General features: G+C 38.1%; 1 protein-coding gene across 1 annotated transcript in view; it reads left to right on the top strand.

The window, feature by feature from the left end:
- LOC140145527 (BTB/POZ domain-containing protein 7-like) overlaps positions 1-15,374 on the top strand; it is a 106,514-nt gene that overhangs the window by 44,220 nt on the left and 46,920 nt on the right. Inside the window, 2 exon segments of the mRNA XM_072167263.1 lie at positions 451-758; positions 1,551-1,731. Coding sequence (XP_072023364.1) covers positions 451-758; positions 1,551-1,731 — 489 coding nt within the window.

Below are 15,374 nucleotides of genomic sequence, written 5' to 3'. Positions count from 1 at the left end.
ATTATAAAGGATTCTGTGATTTGCTGGAAAAGTCTATTGTTTTTTAAACAATAAGACTCTGTCATGTTGTTTTGGCGAATGTTGGATAATTTTGCTCAATTGCATGGATAGATCTGTGATATGTATGTAAAGTTGTGCTTACTTTTCTCAAGGAAGTCATGCAGCCAAGAAATTCAGGGATGAAATTTCAGACACAAGGTGAAAGTGTGACATAGTGTACATTGTTGGATTACATGGCACACCTAATTACATAGCACATACTAAAGGTGCTTGAAACAATCATCTTAAAGTTCCGTTAAATGGTAGCATAGGGGTTAGCATACTATCTTGCTTGTTATCGATTAGTATGATAACATTTGAAGTGTTAAGTACAAGATTCTAAATAAGATAAATTTAGATTGTTTAATTTCCAAATTCTGCAAAATTTCTTTATAATTTTACATCACACAGAACCTAACCTACTGAGTAACACCCAGCATAGCGTCAGCCGTAAAGGCATCAAAAGGCGAGATCTTGACAACTATGAACTGAGAGAAATCATCAGCGACCTGCTCCCATTGGTTCGACTAGAGCACATCATCCCTAGAGGGCACGATACACTAGCTAGCGCAATCAAGAGAGGGCTGATACCCACGCCACCTTCGCATATGTTTTCTGGAGATGATATGTCTCCAAATCGTAATCCATGGATCCGAGGGAAGAGCAGACGTTTATACCCAAGGCCTAGGTTATTTACCCCTTTTGTGGAAGAAGCCAAGGTAAGTGATGCCTTTTGTGGCAGTAGAGATTGGATTAACAATTTCCTTTCTCTCGACCTAAAGGCTGACAGTAATATTTGTTACTTGATTTCTGGAATGGCCTTCTTTTCCCTGTTTTTTATCTTCAAATCTGTTTACCACTTTTCTTTCCATATGGACCAGCATGCTTAGATAGACTTTTTAGACTGTCTTGAGTATTTTATTTGAGCCTGGTCCCATCAGGAGGGATCTAAATGAGTGTTTAAACAAACCAGCAAAGCTACCTGTGTGATTTGGGGTAGGCACATTGCAAAAGATTCAGGTCATAAACAGTTGTGCACTAATTTGAGAAGTATCAAATACTATACTTTATAGTGTTCTATAGAGCCTCGATCTGGCAGCGTAACATGAATGGAAATTGAACCAGTCATATAACATTGTGTAAAGTTAACTTAATTCTTCTCGGTCATGCCAGTTTGAGAGTCTCCTTGCATATGTTGAATACAAGCCATTTATTTATAGGTTAATAAATGCGTATCACTTGTTGGGAGTGAAATTGTACAAAATAATGCACACATACTGAGGGGGAGTGCATTAGATGCACCAACATCTCAATCCTACGGGACGCGAATGCGTACAAAAGCACTGCACGTAGTACACAGAGTGCACATTATTTGTACACAATCAATGCACTCTGCCTATTTCTAACCGCTTTTCTGATTGGCTGCTTTGATATAGGAGTGAATGAAAACCCTCACATTGTATGAAAAGAGATCAATTAATTATGTTTAAATTTTAAATTTGTTTACACAGGCAATTCTTGATGATCAGATGGTTTCTGATGTTGAATCAGTGAGGCTACGATTCATGCGTATGTCTTATGTTCCTGATACTTTATACATGGTGGAGGATAGAGCCGTTGGACACAGAGATGAACACCGCTTGAATAGGTCGCACTCATGTCCGCCATCGGTCATCGCAGGATCTTTTCCAGGTGAGTGATCAACAGTGGCGTACCGTGGCCGCTCCTACCCCGGGGAGCTGAAGAAAATTCAATTTTGCCGCCCCTTCCTCAACAGCCTGAAAAGGTTGACCCGCTTTTTTTCGGTGGTTTGAAAAGTGAAGAGAAAAAAAAAAAAGGATTATAAGCGCTAGCGCCCTAAAAGCAACACATTTTGATGTATAGTACCATTTTTTCACAATTTTTATACTTTTTAAATTTTTTCCGCCCTTTTTTCTTTTTACTAATTTTTTTTGCCGCCTTCTTCTTCCCCGCCCTTCGTTTTGGTTCCCCCAAAAGCCCCCTCCAAAATATGCGCATGATCAAGTATTAATTCAGAAAATTGAAATTGTGAGCAAATACCTTTGGCAGAATGCAAAAACATTGTAAGTACTTTGAAATACTACTACTATTAATCCCTCTGATCCCTCATTGCAATCTATACACCAATTACAGTGCTCTATTACATAACCTGAGATATAAGGACTTATCCATTTAGTAAAGGACATGGTTATTTACATGAATGAAGAATAAATAGATAAACTGAATTCAACCTGACCAACTACCAGAAAATAGATCTACGCAGCTGCCATCATGCTTATTTTACATTAGATCTGCATTTGTAATACTGCCAAGAAGCTTGATGTTACATCATGTATGACCTACAATTAATTAAAAACATTAATTAATTGGTGTAGTGATAGTTGGAAGGAAAGTGCTAAGTATGAAGCCAACCGAAACAGCTGGTCATACCTCCTCTGGTTTGCTTTGCAATGTGTAAGCAAAATTGCAATGCTGCCCTCACCTGTCTAGCAGTTGCATGATGTGTATTAACCTGTTACAGTGCCCTCTGTTGTCATATCTTTTGATATTACATACGTAGACAGATTCTATTGGAGGCATACTTGGAGGTGGCAATACCTATCTGTGTGTGTTTTGCATTTACATAGGTTGTTTAGCTGTGCTCAGTAATGGGAAAATCACAAAGATTTCTGGGATATTTGGCAATTGGAAGAAAACTGTGCTTCGAATTGAATAAATACCACCATGTGGAAAAATCTGGTTTCAAAACAAACAGCTTTCCTTATTGCAACAAATAAATAATGGACATGCTGGTAGATTGTGATGTGAAACAAGCGCAAACTCATAACTCATTTGTAGCGTATAATTTAATTACACATGCATTGGATAAGCAGTTAAGTTAACTGAAGGAAATATAATTTCAATAATTTCTGAGCTATATGAGTTGACCCAAAGGCTGTGGGAAATCTTAAGGGGAACATGTGCAATGTTTTATTCCAATTCTAAAAAGAATTTAGGACCTATGGATCAAAATATGAGAATCTTTATTTTAGCGCCATGTTAGATGTATTAGGTGTAGTTGTGAAAGTGCATATTTTTGGGGCGAACAAACCTGTAGGTACAAACATACATTTCTCTTTGTAGTAGTCTGTATACGAGTTCCATTGGCATGGACCTGTTCAAATATCTGCTTGTTTGGAATGCTGTTAATTAAGAAGTGTTATACCATAAGATTTACAAGTGCTAAATCTAGGCTGATTGGAGGAGTAGTGTCTGTAAGCACTGGGCTATGCCAGTTAAATTCCATACACCCCCTATGGAAGACATGACCTTAATCTCTCACACAGGGGGTGTAGATTTCAAATGGAGCCACCCATTTAGGTAACCCCATTTGAAATTCACACACCCTCTGTGGAAGATTAAGGTCATGTCTTCCATAGGGGGTGTATGGATTTCAACTGGAATAGCCAATATGGGTATGCTTCATGTTGTCAGCCACAATCAAGTGCAAAATTGGTGGGTTTGAAAGATTTCCATTGTGGGGTCCGGTGCTTTCCCTCACAGATATCAAAGGAGGGAATGTGTTACATCACATACTGAATGGCACGTATCTTCTACACTACCAGATTCCTATTTCCGTCACCTGCACAGGTACACCGTAGGCAAGTTACTTAGCTGGCACTGTGAAGTACGAGGGGAGTAGCAGTGTAGTAACAGTGCAGCACCACTGCTGGTGGGGTCCTGTGCAGTAGCAGCATTGGTACTGTGTAGGTTACTCTGTGTGTACCAGTCAGGTACCTTGCAGACAGTGTACCTGAGCAGGCGGCCACAATAGGAATCCTGTAGTGTAGTTTGGGATACTGTTAAATTAAAAAGAAGTGTTATATCATGAGATTTACAACTGACATATCCAGGCTGATTGAAAAAAGTAGTTAGTAAATAGGCTCTGCAGGAATCAGGTCAGTTGAATTTGAAGAATGGTACTGGTATGCACTGATTTGGTTATCTGTTTAGTAGTCATGGTCTGAGAGTGAATCGAAATTGATTCTTACAAATTAATTTTCTTGGAAGTAGAAATCTCTTGAGAATGTAAGCCCTTTAATGTGACATATTGGTTGCTTGTTCAAATTTGGGCTTGCATTTGGAGCAACTCATTTTTTGCAGCAAGTAACCCTCTTTTGTGTTCAAATTATACACTGAAAATCCTCTGTAAAATTAGACACAGACACTGGCTTTGTTCAGTAATGCCATAGACACTGGCTTTGTTCAGTGATGCCAAATTGGTATAGATGACAGATTTGGTGACCATGCATCCTCAAGTATTAGTAAGGGAGGATAAAAAGATGTGGGACGAGGTTGACAACACCAAAAAGTGACGGTCGACCTGGCCAAAAGAATCGATGTACTAGTTAGTTTTCTCTATTTATGATAACTTAGGTGATCTATCCAGTATTGATCCAAAAATGAGGCAATAAAAGGAAAAAGAAATATTTATGATTGTGAAAATTCTTGTCATCTTGAAATGACTGGGAAATGAGATTAACAATATTCGAAAGGTCATTAAGCGAAGGTCAATAACATCATCACATTGTGGAGCGAAGTTCATATATGTGAACAAGGAGCATGAGTCCCATGTCGACCCTGGTTGAAAAGGAGTTTTACATGTTTGTAAGGAGGACATTTAGAGCTTTCAGAAACTAAAAACCCCATGTTGATACGACATTTCTTTGCGAAATTACATCAATTTATCAATAGCTAAAAACAATTTTTTAGAAATCCTCAATCACCCCCTTGAAGTGTGGACACCTTGACAAAAATGTGCAAGGTGAAGGTCAACCAATAACACTTCAGTAACAATGTTCCTTTTTAAGCAAAAGCTTCAAGAAAGATATAGAATTGTTATATTTAGTGTTATAGAATTGCAGATTCATATGTAGAATAAATTGAGAATGATTTAAAAGTAGATATAACACAATTTGTTTATTTTGCATTCTGCGAGCACTTTCAAGGAACTTCCTCAATATCAGCCGATGTTGTAAACTCGTGACGGACCTGACATCACCTAGGTCTCTAGCTATTTCTAAGAAACATCAGAAATAACAACATAAGCTTATGACAAGGATGTTCCTCAAAGCGCTCCCAGTAAATGAAATAAACAAATAGTTTGGATTAAATTTTTCTCATGAATGAAAGCTATTTTCCTTGAATTAAAAAAAAAAAAAAAAAGGTTTTGAAATGGCATATTTGTTTCACAGGTAAGCCATCAGTCTACACATAAACAAAATTGTAAAATTTGTTAAATCAAGTCTATTCACAAATTGTCCAGGATTGGAATACTACATGTACAACTTTTTTATGTATTATTCTAGTTCATACTTTCTATTTGTTTGTGATCATTAAGAAATAACTCGGCATTTTAGACCTTTATGAATCAAATTTATACAAATTTTGGGATGTAATAATTAAGTTCAGAAACATGCAATACAGGTTGTTGTATATTTGTTTCCTCTCATATTTAATCATATGCATTGATCAATACAAATTTAGACAAGTAACCTTGACCTATAGAGATAATATATCTACACTTATTGTGTATACATACTGATTGATCATGCTGATGGCCCCTGATAGAAAAATTGTATGTAGATCTACCTACAATCTATCTTGCAGTATTGACATATTGATGAAGGTTATTCTATACTTATACACTGGCAAAGTTATGTAATAATCAGATTAACTACCATAGCAATAAGTAAAACAATTTTGAATATACCCCAATATATTCAATGTTCACACGGTATCTCTGCATAGAACCTTATCATGCTGATCACTTGCACCTGTAAGATTAGTATCTTTGAAAAGACCGGTATGTATTAAATATATGATTGCAGACATACAACAGGTGATGAGTGCAACCTGCTTGTAGTGCAGCGCCATATATTCAAAAATTGTTTTCACCTATTGCTATGGTAGTCAATCTAATTTATTACGTCACTTCGTATGCTGCATATTTCAAAATACAACGCAAACGCACAACCTTGGATACAATTGAAAATACTGACCAATCACGAGTGTGTTTGCATGTTTAGATTCAATTCTGCGTTACGCACATGCAAGCGTTCATCACACAGTGTACGTATACAATCGTCCCACTATTGGCAGCCACATGTGTTCTTTCAAATAAAATTCCTGCTATAGGTGAAAACAGTAAAACAAAAAATTATAATCATTTTAAGGGGTTAAAATAAATAGGGATTGAATTAATACAGAACCGGGCCAGAACGGGGCTACGAAGCAATGTTGCGCAAGACCAACAAGCTATTGTGCAAGAATAAAAGACGTATCGGTATATATGCTACTGTAGAGCTGGTCTTGCGGTTAACCCTAACCAAACCAATTAAACATCTGCAAGCACGGGTATCCCATGTGATGTGATTGCATAATCATGCGAACAGTAATATGGGCAAGGAAAGCTTGGCCGGGCAAGGTAGACTCATGTGGCAAGGTATGGCTGTGTGCGTGTCTGGCTGGCACCAGAGGGGTCCCTGGTTCAAAACTGCACCCATGAAAATTGTATTGATGGTCAATACAATTTTCTCAATGACCTTGCTATTTCTATTATTGATTGTGCTTGGCCTGTCAGACAGATTAAGTGCTGGGTGTGCAAATTTGTTTACTTGTTTGTAATAATAATTTACAATGGTATCAGAAAAAGTAATGAAAGGGTCATAAAATCAACCAACCAAAAATAAACCACTATAATACTGTCCAGCTTGTGACATAAAACAATTTTTAAGCAGTATACAGACTTTTTTATTATGCGTACAATATTGTATGTACAATATGTACGTTATTTAATCTATTGCCATTCTATTTCCAGTAATGTTTAAGTTCTTGAATGTTTGATGACGTAAAATCGATAATATATTTCTGCTAGATATTGTATGCAACATATTATCGATTTTTCGTCATCAAACATTCGTTAGAACTTAAACATTACTGGAAATAGAATGGCAATAGATTAAATAACGCATATATTGTACATACAATATTGTACGCATAATACTCGGAGTCTGAAGCGCGCTTTATGCTCTCTAAAATGACCTGTATCCTTTGTGGTCTGACTGGTCTTTTTGCTTCAGTGAACATAACTGATAAAAGTGCTGCAGTTTGGCTATTAAATTCACTGTCGAAGTGACGTAATAATCAGATTAACTAACATAAGCAATAGGTTAAAACAATTTTTGAATATAGCGCACTGCACTAATATGTTCATGTGGTACCTCTGATCTGAACCATAGATGTCAAAGAGCAGGGATAAAGACCTGGATTGTAATTCTATAGAATATTCATATTATGCTGATCACTCGCACCTGTAAGCTTAGTATCTGTAAAAAGAGCGGCATTGTATTCAATCTATGATTGCAGACATACACAGGCAGGGGTGTGATTTTTCCGGATTTTTCGGATTTCGGATTTTGGGATTAAAAAAATCCGGATTTTCAAAAAAAAAAAAAAAAAAAATTTAATTTTTTTTTGTCGCTTTTGGAGTGGCCCTGGACCAAGAGCTAAATGCTTAACAGAGTTGTCACATTTCCGGAATTTTCAGTTTCCAGATATGAGAAAATCTCCAATTTTAAAATGAAAATTCCTTAGAACCCTGACTGGATGATTTATAGACACACTGTGCAAAAATGGTGATGCAATTTCTCATGTGTATGTGAATGATATGATACTGGAAGTATGTATTCACAGACAATAAACGTTTTTATACTATAAAGTGAAGTATTTTAACAGTTTCTCATTTCTGCCTTTTACCCCATGAAATTGCATCTCCAGTGGTGCTCAAGTGTGGAAAACCCCTCTGGCTTTCTGGACCCCCGGCCGCAACAGGCGAGAGCTCCGCTCGCTCCGCTTCGCAAATTCATTGCCTTGGGTTTTTTTTCATAAAGCACCAATCACACCCCTGACAGGGGATGAGTGCAACCTGCTTGTAGCGCAGCGCAATATATTCAACAATTATCTGAACCTATTGCTATGGTAGTTAATCCGATTATTACATCACTTGGAATAGTAAACCTTGTCTCAATCGTTATGTTCCAATCCAGTCGCCAGATGGGACCTTGGTTTTCCCCTCTATCCCCATGTAGTGCTAGAAGAATCCCTGCATACAGCAGAACTCGCTCTGAATTCCTCCGTGTTCGCAAGCGTTTCAAATTACACCCTATTCTCTTGCGTGTGTTCCCGTCTGAAACTCCCCATCTTTGAACTCAAATATAGGCATTAAACCTGAATCGTTAGTGAAATCAAGACGATCCCTGGTTCATAGTGGTTCCCCTTCGTGTCCATGCTCATTTTTTTTCACTAACGATTCAGGTTTAGACGGCAAAACAGTCAATGAAAGTTGTCCAAATTTCGCAAAATTTGCTGAATAAAACGGGATCAGCCAAATGTATACAATGCAGCGATCAATCGATATCTAGCTACCAAGTTGTAAACAAACCCGAGGTCACGAAACTCACAGTGGCGAGTGGACAGCGAAAGTGTGACATTTCGTCTGGATCAGAATGACAGAATCTGCTATGAAATTGGGAAAATATCAAGTTTGATCGCATGTTTTGGGCTATATTGGTAAGTATGAGTCTTTGTGTACATAAATATTCGATTGTTACTTGGTTTGAGCCCGTTACGCTGGTCAGAGAGAGTTTCTTTGGCTGTGTTTGGTTGCATGCATTCGCATGTACTGTGTCAGTGTGTGTACGTAAAGAATGTGGATATTGCATTTTCACATGCCGTGTCGATCGTAATATGAATTTTATTTCCTTCTTTTTTCCGAATAAATACTTGACTTGGTGGTTTGGTTTTTAATTCTGATGTTTTGCAGTACATCCTTTATTGTTTCTGAGATGAGATGACTTCCCGGATACCGGCAAAGAATGATATTCGTGCATTATGCATTTGTATGTCATCATTCATCATGACAAAATCAGCTGTAGCGTTGCTGCACGTAGCATACTTCATGCTTGTGATCTAATTGTTGGCTTTGTATTTTCATGTCCATTGTTGTAATTATTTCTTCTTCAAAGAATATTTTACGAATAAATAGTTGTGGTTGGTTTTTAATTCTGACAAAAAAAACTTTTATAGGAGCTGAGATGAGATGACACCCCGAGTGGTGCATGCAAATTAGGAATGTTATGAATGTAGTGAAATCCTAAAATAATCTGGTGTAATGTACTGCATCATGTAGGAAGGGTAAACAACATGATTGTTTTTTCCTTTGTAATATGTTGACTTGACAGAGCCCAACAACAACAAAGTTCTACATGTAAATTGGTTGTCCAAATTAAACACAAATAATCCACCTGATGAATTTCCTTTGGAACTCGTGTTTTCAGCCGGGAAGTTAAAAATTTATGTGTATACAAAACAGGGCAAAAAATCATCATTCAAATACAAAATTCATTTATTGCCTGTTCATGTGATGGGATTGTGTGTTCAACAGTGGCGGTGCAGTGCATGCCGGGGGGGGGTAATCCCCAGTCGGAGATCTCCTCTCCAGTCCCCCCATATGCCCCCTCCGCAAAAATATCTGATGCCGCCACAATTACTGTTCAGACTGTATAAAATTAGTGCTGCAATTTGATTTTCATACTTATAATTAACTAAATTGTTTTTTGTTCTTTTTGCTGTATACACAGGTGATTGCCAAACCATGAAACGGCCCGAGGCTTCAGACCGTCATCACATGGAAAACGGTAAACCGGAGAATGGATATCCAGTTTTACGCCTTCAGCTTGCGAACTACCTCAACTCCATCAACGTAGCACCAATGATAATACCAGAAATCCTAATCCACTCTCCCCAAAATATTATCGAAACGTATCATCGTATCATAACAGATGCAGTCTTCCCAAAGACTGCACAACTGGAAATCGCTCCCGTATACATGGACATTAACTTCCATTAGACTCTACGCTGCTTTACATGATGCACTTGTCAGCTGCTACATGTCAGACTCAACACAAGTGGAGGTCACTTCAAATCATCCCAAGTCACATGGTTAAGGAATACAGTACACATTCCTTAAATAGGAAGCCCCGCCAGAGCAGTTCTTCTGGGGTGAACCAAACCTGTCTTGTTATCAAATTAATCAGTGACAAGGTTATCTCTGAATCAGACAGATGCTAATTGAGGTAATAACATTAAAACATCAATTAGCATCTATCAAATTCAGAGATAACATTGTCACTGATTAATTTGATAACAAGACAGGTTTGGTTCACCCCAGAAGAAATGCTCTGGCGGGCTTCTTTTTAACCATGTGACTTGGGGATGATTTGAATTGACCTCCACTTGAGATGAGTCTGGTATTTATTCCTATTATTTGAAATGAGACACATGTAGCAGCCGACAAGTACATCGTTTTGATATGGATGTGCACATATGAACAGTTCAAATACTATTGCAACCATTATTATGTTTTGTTTAATCCAAGTGTGTGGAAATATTGGAACCAACACATAATAATGATAAAATTGATGCTTTACGCCCAATACTTATTGGTCTCGCTATGAGTTTTAAAATATTGGACTCAACTATGTCTTGTCCTATATTTTAAAACTCGGTCAATCCAATTTTATATCAAACTTGAGTCATAGCTGCACTATGGGAACCCTCATGTTGTTGAAGGTCACATATGAGGTCAAAGTTCATATGAGGTCAACTTGTCAAATTGGCTGAAAATGAAAAAAAATGGTTTAACAAAAATGCGAAAATAATGTTTCACACAGGCGGCGGATGACATGATCGAGCCGGCAACTCGTGAAACCGCCCGGCCGTATGGCATTTTCCATATACTCGGTTAGTTTTGTGGGGTTCATTATCGAACCCCAACGGTTTTAGCTTGTATTTATATTATTTATCAACATAGGCCTATTTGTTTGTGATATTTCAAGCGTTTCAAAATAATCTTATTCAATTACACGGTTGACGATGAAAATTTACTGAATTTAGGGACTGCACGTCATACACCACCTGGTTTCACATGAGTATTTTTCTAAACATGTTGAATATGGTACTGAATTGTTCATTTTTCCATTTTAACACAATATTCATTGTACTGTAGTGCATAAAAAATCATGTACATTAAAAATAAAATAGAAATTAAATATAAAGTGTGGAAGCACTCGTATCTTTCAGTGTGTTGCAGTACATTTGTAGCATTGCTTGAACTTTTTCAGAGGGGCGGGGACAAGGCAACTTTCATAGGGAAATTTGAAGAAAATGGTCAAAGAAGTACAGAAAAAGCCTAAATATTAGGTGGTCAGCATGGGGGGTCACAGGGGGCAGCTTGTGCCCCACCCCAGCTATGCCACTATTGTGTTGTATTGAGTAACCTATTTGTTGTCAAACAAGGATAGGGGTGATGCTATATGTGTAACCTGAGTGGGTGACTTATCATGTTGGGAAAGGGTAAATATTTTTAAGGCAAGCTTCAGAGGAAAACTGATAACATTCAAAATGTCTTGCTCCCTATGTATATGTCCCATCACATGCTAGGATGGGTTGCCAAAAAAGTTTGATGTTTATTATGTGGCTGTCAATTGCAATCTATGCCCCCTCAGACCTGCGACTAGCTAAGACTTTTGGGGCACATGGAGTTGTTACACAGGCGCCCAACTGTCTCAGTCAAAAGTGGCTCATACCAAGCAATTCTGGGGTCTCCCGTCAGTCCAACACGCCAATCCGAACCCCTGTCAGTCCGAACGTCATTTCAGAAAAAAAGGAACTTTTTTAAGACGTTATTTCAGAAAAAGGCAACTGGTTTTTTTAAAGTCGCCATTTCAGTAAAAAAGGTGACTTATTTTTAGAACGAGAGATTTTTGTAAAAAAAATAGCCATTTATATTGAAAATGTGCCTTTTAAAAAATAAGACGTCTTTTTAAATTAAGTCGCCTTTTTAGAATTAAGTCGCCTTTTTAAAAATAAGACGTCTTTTTGAGGTTTTGGATTGACGGGTTCGGATTGACGGTGTTTCGGACTGACCGGGTGACCATGTCCCCGCAATTCTAACAAGTTGACAGCCCTGTGACTGTGTTACATCACTTGGCCCAGGTACTATTAAACGAGTACAGGGCGTTAGTCCGACACACCGCTAGTCCGACACTCCACTAGTCCGACACGCCCCTAATCCGAATCTGAAATGCACTGCACCAGTCCGACACGCCGCTAGTCCGAATCTAAAATACTCTGCCAGTCCGACACGCCGCTAGTCCGAAACTGAAAAACACTGCGCTAGTCCGAATCTGGAAAACACTCCTTCAGTCCGACACTGCGCTAGTCCGAAACTGAAAACCGTTGCGCTAGTCCTAATTTGAAAAACACTGCGCTAGTCCGAACATTAGTAGTTTTCAGTTTCGGACTAGCGCCATGGTTTTCAGTTTCGGACTACCGCAGTGTTGGACTGAAGAAGTGTTTTCCAAATTTGGACTAGCGCAGTGTATTTTGGATTTGGACTAACAGTGTGTCGGACTGAAAACTGCTTTCAGATTTGGACTAGCAGCGTGGCGGACTGTTGCAATGGTTTTTATTTTCGGACTAGCGTCATGCTTTCAATTTCGGAATGACGCACCTCTAAGTATAGGGAATTTGTGTTGTCGGACTAACAGCGTGTCGGACCGAGCGGTGGACCCCTATTAAACTAGGGGGAGGGATTGCAATTGACATCCGCATTAATACTACACCTCAAAAGTTGATGGGACCAGGGATAAGACAATTGGCCGTGGCGTGGATTCATATGTTTTGATACCATATCCAAAAGTCAAAGATTGTTCATTTGTTTACATGTGCATAAATAACCATTTAGATTTGCAATTGGGATTTTTCAAGTAGGTCCCTAATATAGTCAGTATTCTGACTGAGTGAGATATGAATTATGATTGCATGTGATGTGATATGTCGTGCCCGAGAAGGGTTCTGTGTGCCCGAATATCGTGAAATTACGGACTGCATACATGCCCGAATATCGTGAACTTATGCAAATGTCCATAAATATCTTGGAATTGTGCCCGAATATCGTGAAAATGCGACTTCTGTGGAACTTCCGTTGATATGAATGTATGTATGCTACGCGCCACGGTAGTGGAATTCGACAGGTTCATGGACGAAATTTAAACTTCAGAATGACCATATTGCTTTATTGTGCAACAGTTGGACTTGACATACCCTGGAATGTTTATTGGTATGTCGTTTTCTACTGAATAATGAAAACATTTCATGGTTCTCGAGCATGATGTTTTCTAATTGCGATCCCGTGCGGTCCACGGTCATTGCATAGTAAACACAAGGTAAACAACTGCTGAGAGAGGCAACTGATCAATCGATACCCGATAACAACGTATCACGTGATATCACGTGGTTTTAGCAAGGTTTTAGCAAGTCGACCGCGGCAACCGCAAAAGATCATGAATACTAGCGATATCTTCTCTTTAGTGCTAGTATGATTGTTAAATAAAGAACTACACTATAATAGTGATACACTAAACAGATCTTAATTGTGTATATATAATCAGTCATATTGTGAAGATTCACCTTTAAAATGATGTTCCATACGCACAATCCCGAGGTCCGTGGGTGACGTCCATCAATTCCTGGGAGCAAACCCCCTGGAGCAAACTAATTTAAAAAGACGCATAAAAAGCATGAAATTTTATACAAAGATGAAGGTTGAACGTGTCCTTCCACTTAGTTTAGTATTAGAACTTGTCCTTCCATTTAGTTTAGTATTAAAGTGATCAATAATGTATTATGGATGGGATGGATTCCCTGCTGAATTGCAAGGACTAACGTAATACGACCACAAAAAGCTGATTTCAAATGTACACTAGGCAGCAGTTGTGTAAAAGGTGTATCAAATTAGCACCAACTGCTGGGGCACAAATCAGGGAGGGGGAGTGATGGAAATTTTTAGTGAGGTATGTGAAATTTCAAACAGATTTTCAAATCATCAACTTAAAAGTTTGGTTCAACTTCCTTAGGGGATTAGTCAAGGTTAAAATTTATCCACGTAAACTCTGTTCTACATGTATCTGTCATCAAAGTAAAAGGTGTACATTGTAAGTCAGTTCTTCTGTGGGGAACTGGCAAAGCGGGACTTCCTGTTTAAAAAAGATTGAATTACCTATAAAATGATAGAACTGGTCCAGTTCCCTCAGATTGTGACGTCCAAGTTGCGAGCGCGCAGCACAAGCGTTTATTGCGCCAGTAGGCCTCAATTGGCTGTTGATACTTGACTGGACTGGTTGGGATAATTAGGATTTTGTCATGTCTCGAAACTACATGTAGAGCTTATAAAATGATTGATACCCTGGCTTTGGAAATTGCATGTTGTATGGTGTATCTTGTTAAAACAATATTGGCTGACAAAGCTATATATCCATCTTCATCTGCCTGGTCAAAGCTTTAAATATCAAATGCAGATATAGTATAAAAGCTGACACAAGGCAATTCCACATTGGAGGCGAGATTCGCAGCAATATGCACTCATGTGATCCGCATCAACAATAGCAACTGATCTGCATGTGGGAAATTATCGCGTAGTGAACACATTTCTTGTAAGTGCATTACAGTACATGCGGGTGTCAAACGCGCATGGCACAATGTCATTGGCACGTACAAGAAAAGTTTGCTTTGATCAGCATTCTCAAAAGTGCGCATTGATTCGGATCTGGCCCCGTGTGGAGTCGCTCACAGATAGACTGCATAATAGAATTAGCATATTTGGCAGACAAGAAGAATGAAATTTAATGAAGTTAAGATGGAATCTGAAATAATCAATGTCATTGTGTAAAACTTATTAAATTAAAAAGACCCCTTATCCAGAGACATTTGAAAACATAAAACAGATTCTTTTGGTTATTTCAAATGATGCAAAAGTTGCTCATGTTATGGATCAAATATCTCGGACTTGTGTTCATTGAAATTTTATTTGGATTTCTATCCAATTTTCATTAGGATAACTTTTCTCAATATAGAAGCTAGTTGAATATGAAGCATTGTCTGAGACCTTGGCATTTTGGATGTTTATTCATGCTTATAAATTAGATATTTCTATGATTACAAGCAATTTGATTTTGATTTTTTTTTCATAGGGAATCCAAATTTGATAGAAACACTAGAAAAGATATTGGTCATGTTCTATTTTTGAATAAATTAGTGCAATACTCGGTTGGTAGTAAAGTGGAGGGGAGTAGAGTGGAAACTTCCTTACATCAGGCAGATTTTGCGGGGAGTGATGAACTGACTGAAAAAAATAATTATTGCACTAAAAAAAT

The sequence above is a fragment of the Amphiura filiformis genome, chromosome 1 (assembly GCF_039555335.1).
Source record: "Amphiura filiformis chromosome 1, Afil_fr2py, whole genome shotgun sequence".
NCBI classification, from domain to species: Eukaryota; Metazoa; Echinodermata; class Ophiuroidea; order Amphilepidida; family Amphiuridae; genus Amphiura; species Amphiura filiformis.
This window is presented reverse-complemented; position numbering and strand designations above follow the sequence as displayed.